Raw genomic sequence first — 15,603 nt, forward strand, 5'->3', positions numbered from 1 at the left:
TGTAGGCTGATGTCCTCTGTGCTCAGCATTTGTGGGTAAGTGCATCACTCTTCCTTCTGACATCTGAATTTGGCTCCTGTATGTGTTCATACTGGATTATTAAAGTCATAGGTAAAAGCATTTATAAATGTTCTCTGGCTGGGTTTGAAAACTGTCAAATAAATGGATGATAATAACAACACATTTATACCTTTCATTTACAAAGATGGGATTCTTATGATTTATAACACAACATAGCTGTTGGATTTATTTGTGGAGGAGTGTGACCGTTATAGTTTACCTTGGCCGGAAAAAATGTTCTGTTTAATTAATACCATTCATAAATAAACATGGTTTGGAGCTGGAAAAACTGTTCCTGCCATCTTTCAATACAATTTAATTATATATTATAAACTGTGCTATTTCAAATGAAATGACCTAGATGTTGGACTACGTCTCTGCTAGATGCTGAATTACAGAAGCCAGAGGAATTTGGGTGCCTCTCTCTACTGACTCCTTACTATATGTGGGAGTTAACTATCTAACAGAGAACAACATTATCGTGTTGGTTATCTCAAACTTGTTGTGTAGGTCAGGGTTTAATCACTTACCAGCAGCTGTGATTTGTGACTTTTCCTGCATGTACTTTCAAATTGAGGATAAACAACCTATTCAGTAAATCTCTACTGAAGAAAGTCACCAACCAATATATTACCGTATCTACGTTTATGGGCTGAAACAAATTAAAGAGTAATGATTAGTTGCAGCTATGCTCGTCAAGCACAATCATCAATAAATAACTGAGGGTGGCAAATGCCAACATGTTAAACTATTGCTGTCAGCTTCCTTAAACGAGAGGCTGTGTGTGATGTAATGCCTCAGTGTTGTCAAGCAAAACTGCAACATATTTTCACCATCGCTTCCTCGCCTTGTCGGGTTGGACCCAATGTAGACCCACTACACCATCAACAGAACAGAACTAAAAGTTACTGCACACCTAATAAATGCAGAAAAGGCACATCTATTTCACTTGTCATATATTCTTACGTCTTACGTGTACATTGTGCAGTCATCCGTCTTTGTCTTGCAACCAATTGCATCACTCCATCCCTTCCACTGAAAACAGAAAACAAAAGAAAAAACTTAAATTGATTCCATGCATCACACAATCCATTATAAATCAAAATCAGAAATTGTTCATTTGTTATAGGGGTGAGAGCATCTTATACATCAAAATGTATAGTTTGCCTCTAAAATAATCAAAATGACCTTGCAGCACATGATGCATCAAGTGACCGTTATGGTATCAAACCTATGTATAAATAACATCGGACAGAAATTCTATTTGAAATGTATAATGTGTACTTTAACTTGTATTTAGCAACATGTAACAACTCTCATGCCAACGTTTGGGATGGTTGATAGAAGGCTTTTCATTACAGAACAGAAAGAGCAAGCACAACTGATCTAACACTGCCACATTGTGGCCATGAGATGTTTTTCAGCTACGTGTTGCTCCAGTGTGTGATCAATGCCACTGTATATCTTCATGCTAATCTCTTAATTCTTTGATTTTGGGGCGCTTAGTGGCCACACATCCAGACTTAGATGGGATTCAAATCAACACAAACACTTAAAGCAGAAAAGTTGATCCATTAATTTTGATATTACGCCCTGAGCGGAAAAACAATAACTTAACATTTTCAAAAACTGTACATTGTCATTAAATAACAATATTCTACATGTAATTCATCGTATTACTAACTAGTAGCAGTATTTAGGTAGTGATTTTGGTATTGATGAATGGGTTAGTTTATTTGTTGACTATTGTAGGCTATTATTTTAGTCTAGTTGTTAAGCATCTTTTTGAAGTTTTGTCCATGTTCATTTTGTGTCTTAACGGTCATGTTGTGTCTCTTTGTGGTCATTTTGCCCCCATTGTGTAGTATTGTTGTGTGTCTTTGCAGTTTCTTTGTAGTAGTGTTATGTTTGTTTGTGGTCACTGGCTATTTTCCGGGGTCAGAAGGTGTCTCTTTAAAAGGACATTTTGCAGGTGAAGAGCAGGGAGGCCCTGCCACTTCCAGGCTCCATTCCTGTGCATGGTAGGCCTATCCCGTAATCCAAGGGTACTTAGTTTTACTGGATCAGTGCTTTGGGAATTGCGCACCGGTACTTAGGCTACCATACACTATCATTAAAAATAAGAATTTTAGAAAAAAATACTTTGGTGTGTAATAACCTTAACCTGTAGCTATTCATTTTTTTTATAAGTAGCAGGGATATTTTGATTTGGTAACTTAAAGATAAATACCAATCAGTTCTATAAATTCACAATTAGTTCAAGTATGTATCCATTGTAATACTCTATTACTTTCTGCTTTTCTACTGAAAGTCAGACGCTTTACTTCCGGTCTGGGTGTCTCTCCCCAGCTGGTTTGACGCAGCCCGGAGAAGTCACCGCGCCGCGCCGCCGCTCCAGCTGTTCACACCGCTGTCCGCCTGCTGTCTCCCCGCTGCTCTGCTGCTGCTGCCCCCATTTCCAATGCAGCAGCGACCATGACAGGCATCGCCGCTGCCTCTTTCTTTTCCAACGCTTGCAGGTTCGGGGGCTGTGGACTTCACTTCGACTCTCTGGCCGAGCTCATCGTGCACATCGAGGATAACCACATCGGTAAGAGAAGTACTGAGCGCCGCAGCCAGCAATGGCCGAGCTTTGCAGCTAGCAGAGGTGGCTAAGTTAGCGAGCTAGCAAGTCACTTCCTGCGTCCTGACAACACTGTTGCTAGGTGTGGTGGCTGTTGATGTTTACTTGTAGATATAACTCTTAATGTTCACCGACTACAGGTATGTATCAATGCTGTATCACTGATAAAACAGCTGCAACACCAGCAGACACACCGACAGGAAGACACTTTCTTTACGCTCCGTCGGCTCGTCGTGCAACATTATTGCAGCGCAAGGCCGGCGCGCGGAGCTCGGAAGCGTCGCGAGTTAACTTGCAGACTGCAGCAGCCAATGAAGATACCCTCACTACTTATCCGCTCGTTTCAATCCGCCTCACAATATAGTGCAGTTTCATACTGTCTGCAAGTAAGGATGCACTATCAGGTTAAAGGTGGAGTTTAGTCTAGACTCTAGGGTCATGTTTATGTTGTTGACCCATATTTATACTATTAATAATAAGTGTCTCATTATATACATACATACATACATGGTTAAATATATATTCTGTCCTGGCACCTTTACCCAAATATGTCAGTTGATGGGGGACAACAAATAATACTCTTTGCCTTTTGAAAAGAAAATAGCTTCCAGTCTTGTTCAGCCTTTCGATCCACTTAATAAGTAGACGTGTTATGAGTCATGCACATGTGTTAAAGATTTGTCATCTGAGATCATCATCACACATCTACAAGTTACCAGCGCCATTACAGTACAACCTTCTGTGAAACAACTTTGTATGATTCATTTTTAGTTGATGTTTTTTTAAGCTGTTGTCCCACTGTGGGTTTAAATTATTTACGCCACACTCAATCTGACCATCTGAAAAGTTACAAAAAAGTACCTTTAAAATTAGACTTTGATAAATTATTGCACGCACTTTTGGAGCAGTTCGTTAGAGACTGTGTTGCCTTTATGCCTGGCTAAGTATATATTTGTACTTTGCTTCATCATACGTTGTAGCCAATTATATTTGATTACTTATTGTACTACTACTACTTTATATTTCATTGTATTTAAATTATTTCCAGTCCCACATGACATGGCTGATCTGCAGTGAACCTGCACTGGCTCAGTCATTACACCATCACACCTAGCTTACTATCAATGCACCCTAAATAGCCTCCCAACAGTATCTCCCTTACTGCCATCATGTCCCACCAATAGACTGTATGGTCCCACCTCGATCAACAGCGCCACCTCTTGATCATGTGGGGCAAAACAATAGCAGTAACTTCCTTTGTGTTGAGATTGGGAAGTCATTATGGTCAAGCTATACAATATACATTTCCCTCAGCTACTGTACTTATGATAAAACAAATCTGATTTCTGAAATTTTAGACATCTATTTTGTTATTCATATGACATTTGATGAGCAATTCCATTTGGTAACCATTTCATTTGAGCATCACTTACTTGTTTGTAAATGTTATGTTCATTTTATTGGAAAAAAAGTTATTACCTGTGAACAAATGTATGTGTTTTTCAAAGCACTTTACTGTAACCTCTGTGTACCAGTAAAAATGTGGCTTTTATTTACTAACTTACTATTATGTAAAAATAGAAATATGGTATTGAGTTTATGATAGGCTAACTTCATTTAAGTTTCAACATAAAAACTGACCTTGTGTATCACAGGTCAGAAACTACAAATGAATTATGTTTAATCTTACATACATTTTGCATTGTATTAGGAACAGTACATTTTCATATCATTTGTGTTAACTAAGCCTATATAGTCTACAAAGTGAATTCCCTGTGTCACAGTTTGACACTCTTAAAGTTCCTACATCTGTTTCCTAATCCAATAGTTCAGACTCTTATTATTGAAGCTGACAAGGCCCAGCTGTCTATGTTGTTCTTGTTTGTTGCTTGACTGGCTTTAATATCCTCTGCCCTCTGATTGTGAGCTGTGCATGTGTCCAAGGTGTTAGCCTTAGAAAAAAACAAACTCCAAATGACTTATTGGGGAATAACGAGGCAATTAGTTGGCTCAGAGTGGAAAAAACCTTGCTGCCCCCCTCCTTTGTCCACTGGCCTGTGGCCACTCTGAGAAGTGCGAAGTCTTGTGCGTTGTGCCAAGTGCCTGTGAAGCATAATTACAGAGAGTGCCTGATTTGGCCTGTCTTCCTCCTCATCTGGTGGCCTGCTGCTGCTTAAAGCACATTCTGCTTTATAATTAGGCGCCTGGAAAACAAGCACACATTCTTGTCCCCATTTTCTTTAGCCGGCCTGCTGTTCAGGTCTGTGAACAAGAGGTGGCGTTGCTCTGCTGTTGGTTGAGGGTTTGTCTTTTTTTAGATGCACGGTCTGTACAGTAAAAGGGATATAATAGGCCAAAACATACTTTGCTTCAACTTTTAGATGGATAGAATTGGAGGGATGAAACCCTCTCCAATGGTCACATGCAGAGCACACAGCACACACTTGTTAATGTATAAGGAAGTTATAATTTTAAGAATACCTATACATGAATATATTGTATTTCAATCATTTTAGCATAGTTTGGTGCCCATATACATCACTTTCCTTGAAGGATATTATTACAGTAACTTTGAAATAGAAAGCCTAAAGACATCATTTTTCATAGCTGACGATTCACAGTGTATTAGCCCCTTGTTATAAGTGGTTAATAAGACTAACACTAAAACACATGAAGCTATATGAAAAATATATTATGTATTTTGAATGTCATAAAACAAATATCAATAAAAATATAGAAAAGTTTCTATCCCACGTCAGTTATAATGTGGATGTGGTGTTTGTCAACCAGCAGATTCAAGTTGATAACATTGTATTGGATGGTCCACTTAGACCTCTGTGAACGCATTGAGCTAACTTTAGGAGAGCTAATGAACCCTAATTCTAAGACGAGAAGAACATTTTGATTTTAAGGGTGTCTATTATCATCTGGCTGGGGACAACAGCTGGAAATTAGCAATGTTGGCTAAAGCTGCCCCATTTACTGTTTTGTGTGACAGTTGATTAATGGGGCCTGTCCACGACACTATATACAAATAAACTAAACTAAAACATTTGATTACCAAGACTAAGTCGTGTTAAGCTTGAAAGATCTCCTAAATAGTCTGGTGTTCTTTAAAAACCTGAGCCAGTGAGATGTTTACCTTGTCACTGAGCGACCAGGCCCCTGTGGACCAGAAGCAAATAGCGATCATGTTATTTAAACCTGTGAGTGTGTGTAATGCTGAGGCATGGTGCACTGATGGACTGCAGTGTCCAGGCTTAGTAACAATGAGTCTGTTTGTGGCCAATTCTCACTGGAGGCTCATTTAGTAGATGTTGGTATGCACCCCCAAAAATCTGCACGGAAGTAATAAATTTAGGAGGCAGTAACTAGTTCCCTGATCTGTGCACCTGGTGGGCCTAATTACATTTCCCCATCCCCCGACACCAGTGCTCCTGTTCCTGTGCGGTGACTCGACATGAGTGGCTCCTGTACTCAATAAAACATTATTCATATAACATGATGTACAGTCTGTGTTGACATCAGACAACATGGGTGTGTAGTGAGGGACAAGTTTGATATTTCTTTGGTTGAAAACCAGATTTTTTACCTGTGCTCTGAGAAACAGAAAACTGTTGGCCCTTTTTGTGCATTACACGATCATTTGAGAATAAAATTGGCGGATCAATCAAAAAATAAAATAATAATTAAATGCAATCTTAATGCATATCACAAATGTAACATTTCTGCAATGAATGTGTGTCTATTTACAGATGTCCCCTTATATTTACCTATGTGTTTTTCTATATATATGACCTAGTTTACGGAATACGTTTTAGTTGCTGTCCGAACCAAACATATTGATAATAGATCATTTTAACCTCCCCAGGTTTTTTCAGTAACCCGCAAAGGCAGCTTACACATGGAGCTTGACTCGGTTTCATTTCCTCCTCAGAGGTCACATCGTAATGAATTACCTGTGCCACCACTCCTGGTTATGTCCCCTGCTGCTCACAGCCGCCATAAACATGTCACCATAATGCTCACCACTCTGCTCTACCCCAGAGTGCATTTGGCCATGAGGGTGCATGGGAGAACCAGACGTGTGTGTGTGTGTGTGTGTGTGTGTGTGTGTGTGTGTGTGTGTGGTGTGTGTGTGTGTGTGTGGTGTGTGTGTGTGTGTGTGTGTGTGTGTGTGTGGTGTGTGTGTGTGTGTGATGTGTGTGTGTGTGGTGTGTGTGTGTGTGTGTGTGTGTGTGTGTGTGTGTGTGTGTGTGTGTGTGTGTGTGTGTGGGTGTGTGTGTGTGGTGTGTGTGTGTGTGTGTGTGTGTGTATGTGTGTGGTGTGTGTGTGTGTGTGTGTGTGGTGTGTGTTGTTGTAGTGTGTGTGTGTGTGTGTGTGTGTGTGGTGTGTGACTGTGTGTGTGTGTGTGTGTGTGTGTGTGTGTGTGTGTGTGTAAGGTCCAGGGTCGTGGAGGGCGTTATGAGAGGGCTACAGGCGTCACTTCCTCCGTTGCCTGAGGAAGGTTTGTTGTGTGATGGTCTCCTGGTTTCCTGTCATAGGGGCCCTAATGAGATCCCTGTTATTGCATCATGTTTTCTGTACAGTATTACACATGCTTACACATATACATTAACATAGTCAGTGCTTCATAGAAAGGGTTGGTTTGCACTTTTGCATTAAGGCCAAAAAAGGTTTGATGTATTCGATATGTTTTCATTCAAGGAAAATGCATCCGGTACCAAACAACTCTGATTTAAAACATAATGCATTTCAAGACTGTGTTTAGTTTCCCTAAATGTTTCTTTTTCTGACCTGCAGCAAATCAGCAGCTTTCATAAATTGTATACAGATTTACATTTGTGCTTTGTCGAGAGATAACTCTGCAGACATGTAGACCTTGCATGAGAATATCTTTAATTGGTAAAGTGATTATTTGATATAAATTATCCATACATTTTTAGATCTGCTCTTATCTTCCTTTTTCTTCTTTATCCCACACCTGACCTGACTTTACATTCTTAAATAAACATCACTTGGGCTTATAGGGACTCATTGTTTGCTTCTGGAATTAGCGGTGGTGAATAAATGCCTTTTTTAGTTTCCCAGAAGGCTTCTAATAGTCGCCCACCAAGGTGGACCACCTGTGTGGTTTGATTAGAGGGCTCCTCATCTCCACTTGAGGCGCCTTCATCCCTCTCCCTGACTGCTGGTGGCCCCAAAAGAATAGCAGAGTCTGCGGGGAAACCGGCCCCAGCAGGCCTCCCTCGCCCCAGTCCCCACCTGAGGTGTGCGTGATTTACAGTGTGTGGGAACAGATTGATCCACTGCTGTTTGAGCAGTCCGAGAGCAGGATGCTGTTCCTCTGCTTGAGTCTCATTAGGGATCTTAGGAGGGATTTCTTGTGCACTCACGCACACACATACCAACACAGAATAGTCTCTGCATTGCCTCCGGCTTTTGGCAGGGGAATTGTCCCGTTATGAGTGTGTCTTTTCCTCTCTGTTTCCATGACTTTGGCTGGAGAGTAGAGAGAGGTGTGCTGTCCTTCTCATTGGGGATAAATCCACTGCTAATGAAACACTTGCTTACGACTGAGGCCTTGTGAGAACCCTCCTGAGCCTCAGGCGCTGAGCTTTTAGCTGTTCTTAGAGCCTACCTGCCAGTATCATAAAACTGCCACTATTTCATCGTTAACCGAGAGGCTTGGCGGTTACCACTGAGTGCATGATGCCCTGCGCCTTTCATCGCCCATGTCTACTTCTCAGTAAGACTGACAGTAGTTTGTTGTCTTAGATTTTTTGTTAGACCTATAAAATGTGTGTTTTTCATTTATACTTAAATGTGGTTTTGGTTTAGTTTCTCTGGTCAACATCAACTTTCACCTTCATGATAGAATTAAGCCACTGGTTTTTACTGTGCGAGTCAGATGCTTCCTTTATAGATGGTTATGTGTTCATGAGAGTGTCTGTACTTTCGATTTATAAATCATGTTTGGATTCTTTAAAAAAGTGTTAGCTTTATGGCTTCTAAATGAGTAGGTATTTTTCCATTAAGGCCCACCCAAAAGACAAGTTGTAGAGCTATTTCGGAGTGATAACCAGACCCAAAATGGACAATCGTAGTGACCAAATTGCAACATATTAGAACTAAATGTAAGAATACACAAAACATCGACATCTTGATTTCCCCTAGTTTTCAGGAAGTGTGGTATTAAATCACAACTAAACTATGAACATGCATTTACAACTAATTTTGAATATGTTTAAATTAGTTGTTAATTGATGGTGCATTTTAATTTTAATTGGTATCAACATTGGATACCATTGATACGTTTAGCACCTTAAAACGAGCTTAAGAGTTGGTAGTCGTATTGTCATACTGATATTCTGTACAAACTGTGAAGTCCACTGAGACAAATGTAACATTTGTGATATTGGGCTATATAAATAAACATTGATTGATTGATTGAAGAGTTAATCTCATTGTGAAATCCCATCGGAAAGCACCACCAAAGTCTAATCAGTTTTCTTTGGCACAAGGACATTTGTTTTAGGGTGTTTGGGTTCAGGCGTACAAACAAACAGGAGGAAAAGCCCAATAATTGAGAATGACTCAGAGTTTTATTACAGCCTCACAGAGGTGTTGCATATTCCTTTAACAAAGACAATTACTATTCCCACACGTTTTCTATCATTGCCATAGTCATTTTCAAATGATATCACTAGGACTGGGATGTTTTGTTTTTTTGGTTTACTGAATATGTGTATTCTATTAAAATTGCACTGTAGTCATAGGTGTAATTGTTGTGTATAAATGAGCTTGTGGATGGAAACAAGCAATAGTTGTAACCACATGGGGGTAGCAGTCCTTCTGAGCTCTGAGGCAGACAGGGAGGCTCAGCTGGTAAGTGGTAGACACTGTTGTTTTATGGGGCATCTCTCTTCTCCCACATGGACGGCAGCGGGGAGAGCGTTTGAAGTCAGGCCCGCTTCACCTCAGGGTGTGGAGATTGGCTATTGTTGTAGATTTAGCACTGCTGAGAAGGAAGAATGTCTGGAGCCCAGCATGGGAAAACTCGGTACGTGTCAAGTGCGGTCATGTTTGAGCAATGTGGCGTCTGCAGAGCAGCTTTTCAAAAAGGTGCCATGGTAATTCAAAAGAAAAAGGCACGTGAGGTGGTACTTGTGCAACAGTGTAGCAGAATATGGCTTCAGACGGACTGGAATATGCATTTAACCAACTGTGAAGTAGCTTCATCATGCAAAAAGAGCACAGAGGGCAATTAGTTCATCTAATAGAAAAACGTGTAAGCAGGATTAAAGGATATTAGAAATACAGGAACTGAAGTCTAGACAGTGGTGCATGACATCGTGTAAAATCTAATTGAAATGTACATTGCACAATATCCTGCATTTTGATTATATGCACTAAATCGTTTTTATATTGGGCATATTACACCCTTATTTGTCAAGTCAGCTGAGCAGCTCCTCAGGTCATGCACACATACTCATACAGCTCACCCAGATTGGCCTCAGTCTGTTACTGTTTGTACATCAGAGAGCAGAACTTTGGAAACCAGTCTCTCAACTTCAGCAACATTCAAAAGATACAAAGTTACTTTTTGTTATGACATTTTTTTAACACAGATGTATGTACAATGCTTGAATATAAAAACGTTTTTAATGTTCAATGTTTTAGTAGGTAGGGTGCTGTGGCAGAGATTTTGATTGAAGGACTTGTTGGTACTGCATCACATATTATAAAAATGTGATGTAAGTGTCTTGAAAAAGTTTCACTCATATCCAATATGAAGTATTGCTTGTGTCTGTTTCTTGGTTGATCAACACGAAAGGTTTGCCATGATTATGTTTCCACTTTGATAATATTGTTCAACGTTGACCGACCCAGTTTTAACATTCAAACTAAAATCTGGATTGAATTGCACCCTTCAAATCCAGTCAATATAATATACCCTATATGTGCCTTGGACCTTGGCAATGCAAGGACATTCAAGGCAAGGTAATACACTTTATCAAACCCTTGAAAGACTTTAAGGATTGGAAGCCAGTGAGGGATCCACTGCACCGGTAACTTCTAGTTGTTGGAGATGCAAACAAAGAACAAGCCAATGCTATCCACAACACTACCTTATATGACACTATGTAACCCCTCTGTCTCTCTCCTGCTCAGACACGGACCCCCGTCTTCTGGAGAAGCAGGAGCAGCAGCAGCCGACTTATGTTGCCCTCAGCTACATCAACAGGTAAAGAACTATTGTTGAGAAAGAAAACGGCTGAATTTCCAATTATTTTTGCAGTATCTTAATTAAAAGCAAATCTAATTTAGAAACCTGACATGATATGGTTTTATTGCTCTTTGGCCCCATGAAGATTTATCAACAAAAGTCCTCTACATCAGTGAGTATTACTGCCGCATCATATGAGCTCAGAGGAGGTGCTAGCAGTCATTTCAAATGTCATCTGGTAGATTGCTTAGATGAATTGCTTCAGTATTTGGTATCTGTTTTTCATTGCTCCATGTGGATCCCAGTCATCTTTGATATGGTGCATCAACAGTGGTTCTTAAAGCCTTATGCAACAAGCCAGGGTACAAGAAGTTGTCTCCCGGCCTTCACAGACACATCTTGATGTGGTTATCGTTTAATTTGTTAATTCCACTTTTGCTTTAACAACGCCTATGTTAACATTTCATTTTTATGATACACGTTAACCAAAGACTTTACTATCCATCATAAACCCTGGTGTAAGGTTTTTTGATTGGAATAGAGCCAATTAAATGTTTTCCGTTACACGTGTTCTACAGTAGCAAACCTCCGATAGCAGAACTTTGCAAACATCAGGACAGACCCACAGTCGCGTATGATACATGAAATGAGATGCAATCTTTCTTTTGATAAGAAAGATTTCCAACTCTGACTGGTCCTTTATCCCACAATGGCAGGTTCATGACAGATGCTGCGCGGCGGGAACACGAGACCCTGAAGAAGAAGGTGCAGCCCAAGTTGTCTCTGTCTCTGACAGGCAGTCTGTCTCGCAGCAGTGTTTCCACTCCGCCTCGCCACACCAGTGGAAACCTCACCCCTCCTGTCACCCCACCCATCACCCCTTCCTCTTCCTTCCGCAGCAGCACGCCTACAGGTACATACCCATGGCTAACACACTCACCTCTCTAGTTAGATCTCCAGAATGTAGTGTCTGCTGGCAGTGAAATACATGTTATGCATTGTTCATTAAGCAAGCAGCAGGGTGGTGTAGCAGTAGAGGAGACTGACATTCAACCAGGAGTTCCGTTTCAAGACACCGTGAAGGCAAGCATCCACCCTGCTGAAGTAAATCTGAACCTCCGCCGGTTTAGACACCACTCTCCCCCTTCTACATTATGAAAGAGGGCATGGAGGCAGTGCAATGTCCTTTTCAGGGTTAAACAATTCACCAAAGACTGGTTCCATTGTCTTTTTACTTAAAAAAAGATATGATAGGATGAAACAGATGTCTCACTTAGCGTGGGAGGTGAAAAGAAAAGCAGCTGTGACAGCTTAAACTACAGTTAAGACACTGGCAGATATCACATAGAGTTTTAACCTCTATCTGCTGCAAAAATGATACATTTGACAATTGTCAGTAGTAATGGCTTTAACGGCTGACTAATAATAAATTGTGACATGTCTGTAGAAAATTCTTCACTCCTGCTTGGTTGCATCTCAATATTGGACTTGGCGTGTGACTCCAATGCAGTGCTGAACTATTCAAACTGTATAAATGATTATCCTGCAAGTGAAAGTCAGCAGGAGAACTTATTAAATGTTTTAAGTTAAACTCACATTCACGCTATGGGAATAGGGGCAGCTTTTATGGTCCAGCTGATACAGCTAATTCTCTGCAGTGTATACTACATAACAGAAAACAGTTGCAGTTATTTCCCTTATTATGTACTTATTTTATAAAGTATACAGTCTTTAAAGTTCTTTATTTTTTTATAGCTCTTGTGGTCATTTAGTTTGTCTTCTGGTATAACATCTTTAATTAATGAATAAAACAATTTCAGACCGCAAGACCCTAATGATGTACATACATTCTTTCCCACAATTGGCATATTTCTGTCTTTCCAAAAAAGTGGGCAATGTAGCCCATTAAGCAGGGATGACAGGAACATTGCCCCGAAGCACATGAGAACAGTCCATACTTGTGAGCCTGGAGGCTAAAGGGCCAGGATTTTATTCCAACAGATTAGTCATCTTTAGAAATGTGCATAAAATCAGAGCTTCCTGGAGAGCAGCGCGTACGATCGCATGTCTGCTCACAAGGCCCTGAGTCTGCTACTCTTTGACTTCCTGCCTTTCACCCTCCCACAGGTAGCGAGTGTGATGAGGAGGATGTCGATTTTGAGGAGTCAGACAGTGATGAATCGTGGACCACAGAAAGCGCCATCAGCTCAGAGTCCATCCTCAGTTCTATGTGCATGAACGGAGGAGACGAGAAGCCTTTTGCATGCCCCGTGCCAGGCTGTAAAAAGAGATACAAGGTACGATCCACTCAGCATCTCTCCTTAGAATCCACATTGTGTAGATTACACCTTTTTCCCATGGCCAGGAATATTACAAATAAACAACTAGATTGTTTTGCGTATATAAAATCAAAATGGATTCCCCGTTGTTGACAATGGAAAAAGAGTTCTTAGTTGAGCATTACAGCATGTCAACATACATCTAGTCCACTTCAGTGATGTGGACTTTTACAGGATTTTCCGTCCACATCTGGTTTGTGTGGTTGGGATAAATTATGTGCAGCTTGAGAACATTGCATTGCTGACGTGAATGACAGAGTTATGGGCGATGACTAAGTCGGAGGCAGCAGCCAGTTTTAGGCATCTGTTTAGGGGCAGAACAAGACATTTTATTTCTCCTCTCTAAAGCCTACTCAGCAAGCAACTGATATTTTAAAAAAAAAATGCAAGATATAGTTGTAGGAAGCTCAGTTGTAGGTGTGACCTCTTATTAGTAGGATTATGTGGTAGAAGTAGTTGTGGGGTCACTCAGCCAAAGGGATGTTTGAGTGTCCTGTTCTTTGCTCCCTACAGAATGTGAATGGGATCAAGTATCATGCGAAGAACGGCCACCGAACCCAGATAAGGGTGCGCAAACCCTTCAAGTGCCGGTGTGGGAAGAGCTACAAAACGTCTCAGGGTCTCCGCCACCACACCATCAACTTCCACCCACCCATCTCTACTGACATCATCCGCAAGATGCAGCAGTAGAGAGAGCGACCAGCACTCTCCCTCAGGCCACCTCCCGACCGTCTGAAGATCACCAGCAATGGCTGTCTCTCATTCCACCCCCTTCTCTCTCTCCCTCTCTTATCCTTCTTTGCTATGACACTATTTTTTATTGCATGGTATAAATGTGTTATTATTTATCCTTAACTTTTATTCTGAATGTTGAATCTTTGTGTACTTCACGGTTTTGTATTTTGCACATTTAGACTATCATTTATCTATTTTACTTCGACATATGGTGCTCGTCGATGATGAGGGCTTGTTGTAGACTAGAGAAAGGCCACATTAAGTCACGAGCAGCCTTGGGCCTCCTGCTTTAAAGGCAGTGTGAAGTCAGAGGAAATATTAGGATGGTTGTTTTAAAGAAAAGAGGCTCAATTACCTTTCCTCTGTCTCATTTGAACCTACAAATGTGACAAAAGAAAACAATCAGAATGTGTGCAGTATAACATTTTTCATACTATGAGATGTAATGTTTATAATCATTGTTTGACTTAGTTACTTTTCCTTTCATATCACAAGTATTCAATACCTTTTTTCATCTGTTTTACTGCAAGCACGCGTGTGGTAGCACCAAAGGATGATCTCAGGTGACGTTTTCAAGCATTTCAGCTCCACAATCCTGCCCAGGGGTTCTGATAGTATTTTTGCAGTTCAGTGGCATCATGGGAACTCTGTGTGTCGTTGCTGCCATATTCTCCCGGTCACTTTCCTGAAGACTTAAGCAGTTTTCCTTACTGTTTTACAGTAAAGGATTGAAGCACTTTTTGTAACAAGTTGCCAACAAATCAGCATTTTTTTGCCAATGTCTCGTTTCTGGTATATGTACAGTAGCTACCAAACGAGGCACAAGGCCTTCAGAGCGGAGGTTTGTAGGTTCTGCATTGAAAGATGTATACCAAACCTCCAGTGTTTTCAGTATTGTGAGATTTCTGTATGTACAGTCGTTGCCTTGAATTGTAAACCATTCCAATCAGTGCAGATCTTTTATATGTTTTTGTTTTTTTCGACGGTTCAGACAAATCCAGCTGAATGCAGACATTACAGAAAGCTCAGCCCACAGTGCTCTTCAGAGGCGCCAAGTCTTATGAAGCCAAGTGATTGTTTAGTCATGAATAGAAAAAGGTTGGGTCCAATGTTAGCCATGTATTCAGCTGTAAGAGGGGCTGTTAAACAAATGCAGCTCCCACTGTGTGCCATAATAATATGTCCGTTACTTTAGATTATATAAAACACCATTGAATCCCAGAAATAATGATCCGCAGATCATTAGATGCCAAAAGTTTATGGATGTATCAACTTTGAGCCATTTGGTAACATCTTCACTGCATTGATGTTAATTGTTAATGAACCATGGTCCAATTAAGAATTGTGACAGTATTGTACTGTCAGTATGGAGGAAAGTCTTGATATAGTGTACAGTGAATGTATTGTTATGTGTTAAGTGCATTAAATTATATTTTCATATGGTTCTGGAGTTAAAAAAACCAACAAAACAATAGTATATGTGTATGAAAATGCAACACCAGAGGTTGTTTGGAGTAACAGCTGGTGATGTACTGTATTTCTTCAAAAAGCTGCTTCATGTAAACTTTTGTTACGTTTAGAATAAAAACCCCTCTGTGTGCCTACAGACTCCTGTG

At 40.5% G+C, this 15,603-nt stretch overlaps 1 protein-coding gene across 2 annotated transcripts; it reads left to right on the forward strand.

Moving 5' to 3' along the window:
- The first annotated feature begins 2,392 nt into the window (after positions 1-2,392).
- Positions 2,393-15,595, forward strand: jazf1b (JAZF zinc finger 1b). 2 transcript variants are annotated; one of them, XM_034228286.1, is made up of 6 exons: positions 2,393-2,650; positions 10,859-10,931; positions 11,059-11,085; positions 11,630-11,826; positions 13,041-13,210; positions 13,766-15,595. In XM_034228286.1, exons 1-6 carry the CDS (start codon positions 2,536-2,538, stop codon positions 13,940-13,942), a joined length of 759 nt encoding a protein of 252 aa, XP_034084177.1. In that variant the 5' UTR covers positions 2,393-2,535; the 3' UTR covers positions 13,943-15,595. The 2 variants fall into 2 exon arrangements, with proteins under 2 accessions (XP_034084177.1, XP_034084178.1); XM_034228287.1 differs by lacking the exon at positions 11,059-11,085 and having other exon boundaries at positions 2,395-2,650.
- The last annotated feature ends 8 nt before the right edge of the window (positions 15,596-15,603 follow it).

This window comes from Gymnodraco acuticeps, unplaced genomic scaffold (genome assembly GCF_902827175.1).
Source record: "Gymnodraco acuticeps unplaced genomic scaffold, fGymAcu1.1, whole genome shotgun sequence".
Lineage (NCBI taxonomy): Eukaryota > Metazoa > Chordata > Actinopteri > Perciformes > Bathydraconidae > Gymnodraco > Gymnodraco acuticeps.